At 46.2% G+C, this 2156-nt stretch overlaps 2 protein-coding genes across 2 annotated transcripts in view; one reads left to right on the top strand and one right to left on the bottom strand. All coding sequences in view use genetic code 11, as the record gives it.

Moving 5' to 3' along the window:
* EGR_11117 (5-aminolevulinate synthase, erythroid-specific) overlaps positions 1-142 on the bottom strand; it is a gene marked incomplete at both ends in the record, with an annotated part of 6409 nt that extends 6267 nt beyond the window's left edge. The window contains one exon of the mRNA XM_024500364.1: positions 100-142. Within this exon, the coding sequence (XP_024345222.1) occupies positions 100-142 (43 nt within the window). The remainder of the gene's footprint in view (positions 1-99) is intronic.
* Positions 143-233: 91 nt separating this feature from the next.
* Positions 234-1209, top strand: EGR_11118 (N-acetyltransferase MAK3; the record flags this gene model as incomplete). Its single annotated transcript, XM_024500365.1, has 4 exons — positions 234-306; positions 335-510; positions 549-728; positions 1069-1209. The coding sequence occupies 4 exons, from the start codon at positions 234-236 to the stop codon at positions 1207-1209; spliced, it is 570 nt and encodes a 189-aa protein (XP_024345223.1).
* Between the last annotated feature and the right edge of the window lie 947 nt (positions 1210-2156).

Genomic DNA, 2156 nt, shown 5'->3' on the forward strand with positions numbered 1-2156 from the left:
TTTTCGTCATGTTGCATTCAATTTCTAGGGGAGAAACAGGCATGAGAATACTGAGTTACTTCTTAGTAGTAGGCGATTTTGCAGTGAATGTGATATTACTTCTGTTGAAACCAGTTAATTGTTGTCGATATGTGATGAACATTGTTAAATTCTGAGAAAGGGGTGAAAGCCTCTAGTATTAGGGCTTACAAACCGTGCCAAAGTATCGCAGTTGATTCCCTTTTAGACGTATAATGAATGAGTATTGCGGAGATGGTTTATCGGATCTCACAGCTGGGCTGTCAGTGCTAAATTTGGATGGTAACGGTAGCTGCTGTCCCAACTTGTGTTGTAGAAAAGAGGCGGAGTTTACTCCTCGTTGACGAAGAACATGGAGTGGTGTTTCGTCAGTATGAGAACGAGGGCGATCTGGAGAAAATTGTGCCACTGATTTCGAAGGACCTTTCAGAGCCCTATTCCCTCTATACGTACAGGTACTTTATTTACAACTGGCCGGAGCTCTGTTTGTTGGTACGTTTGTTTTTTGGAAAAGGACACTGAAGAAATAGGCCACAAGGGAGGATGGGTGCGTGGTGGGCACTATCGTCTGCAAGTTGGATTATCATGGGCAGGTGAAACGTGGTTACATCGCGATGCTTGCCGTGGAGAAGGAGCACCGCAGGAAGAGAATCGGTTCCACGTTGGTCCAACTGGCTGTGGAACTCATGATTGAGGATGAAGCCCAGGAGGTGAGTTGTTGTCGACTTTTGCGTGATGGAGTAAATTTTAAGGGGAAGAATGGTTGAGGTAAGTGGTAGAGGGTGGGGCCTGTGTGGGGTTAGGAATGACTATGGTCGACCAGTGGAAGAGTTCATCCGATGGGGGTGTGAAGCAGTTGGTAGATTGGGTGTCAGAATGGGAGTGTTGCAGTCCATGAAACAGGAATCCAAGGTTTTGTCTGCAGCAAGGTCGTGGCGTGGTGTGGCGTTGCAGTAAGGATTCATGTGATGGTAGCTGAAGGTTAGCTTGTGTTATAGTAGTGTTGGCAGGGGTGCCAAGAAGTCGTTTAAATGTTGTTATTTGACTAAGGTCGTTTTGGAAGCAGAGGTGGATAACAAACCAGCCTTGGCGTTGTACGAACAACTGGGGTTCTTGCGGGACAAGTATCTCTTTCGATACTACCTGACTGGAACAGACGCTTTCCGCTTAAAGCTCTGGCTTGACACGTAGCTGCAGTAAGCTTGTCCTCCCCACGCCTTGCTTGAACACCTACCACTACCCATAAATTTTTTTATTTGTATGACTATTTGGTTTTGTTGTATGTGTGATTCGGTCAAATCATTTCACTGACAAATTGGTACATGTTATTCATTATTGATAGGCAAATTGTGAGTTGGAAGCGTAGTTGTTTAATGTTGGCGATTATTCGAAGAGCGCTTTGACTATTTGTGCCTTTAGCAGATTGGTGACTTTCTGTGTTCTTCTATCATGCTGGTTGCACATCTCTTTGAAGAGACCAAGGGTTTACGTATTGGAAGGAGAACCGACGTTGGATTGCATACGATTGATAAAGGAGTGGTGGAAAAGGTTATCCGTGCAATGCGTGGTGTCATGTGAAGGTTGGCTTCTCAATAGGTAGGGACGCGAGCTGGGCACCGGAATGGGAGATCTGTGGAAAGCGATATGCGGTAGGCTATTTTAGACAGATGTCATCAATAGTAATGTCTTGGTTTAAAGTTCAGGCAAGCGAAATCGTTGCCTTAGTTACTGCCTGATTTGCGCTTGGTATTTCTACCTCACTATTGGCGAAATACTGAAGTTCCGCTATGACGCATATCCACTGTTGCCAACAGTTAGCCTCACTGCATGTTATGACGACGTCATGAACGGTCAGATACTTTCCAGGTGAATTTGGACTGACCGGTACTTGTGGCAAAGTCAGTTGTCTGCACTTTTGCTGGAGAAGCTGTCAGTGGGAGAGCGTTGGGGTGAGTGTGCTTGCCCATGGTAAGCAGCAAAGAAGGGATTTAAGTTGGTTAGCGTGGAATTTGGTCTAGGAGGCCAGAGTAATAAGATCCACCATGGGACGGAGCCGGACAGCCTTCGAATTGTGAGAACACGACTAAATCGACGATGCCACGTCCCGGGGTGACCGAGTCTCGTGCACCCTCCACCGT

The sequence above is a fragment of the Echinococcus granulosus genome (assembly GCF_000524195.1).
Source record: "Echinococcus granulosus chromosome Unknown EG_S00391, whole genome shotgun sequence".
Taxonomy (NCBI): domain Eukaryota; kingdom Metazoa; phylum Platyhelminthes; class Cestoda; order Cyclophyllidea; family Taeniidae; genus Echinococcus; species Echinococcus granulosus.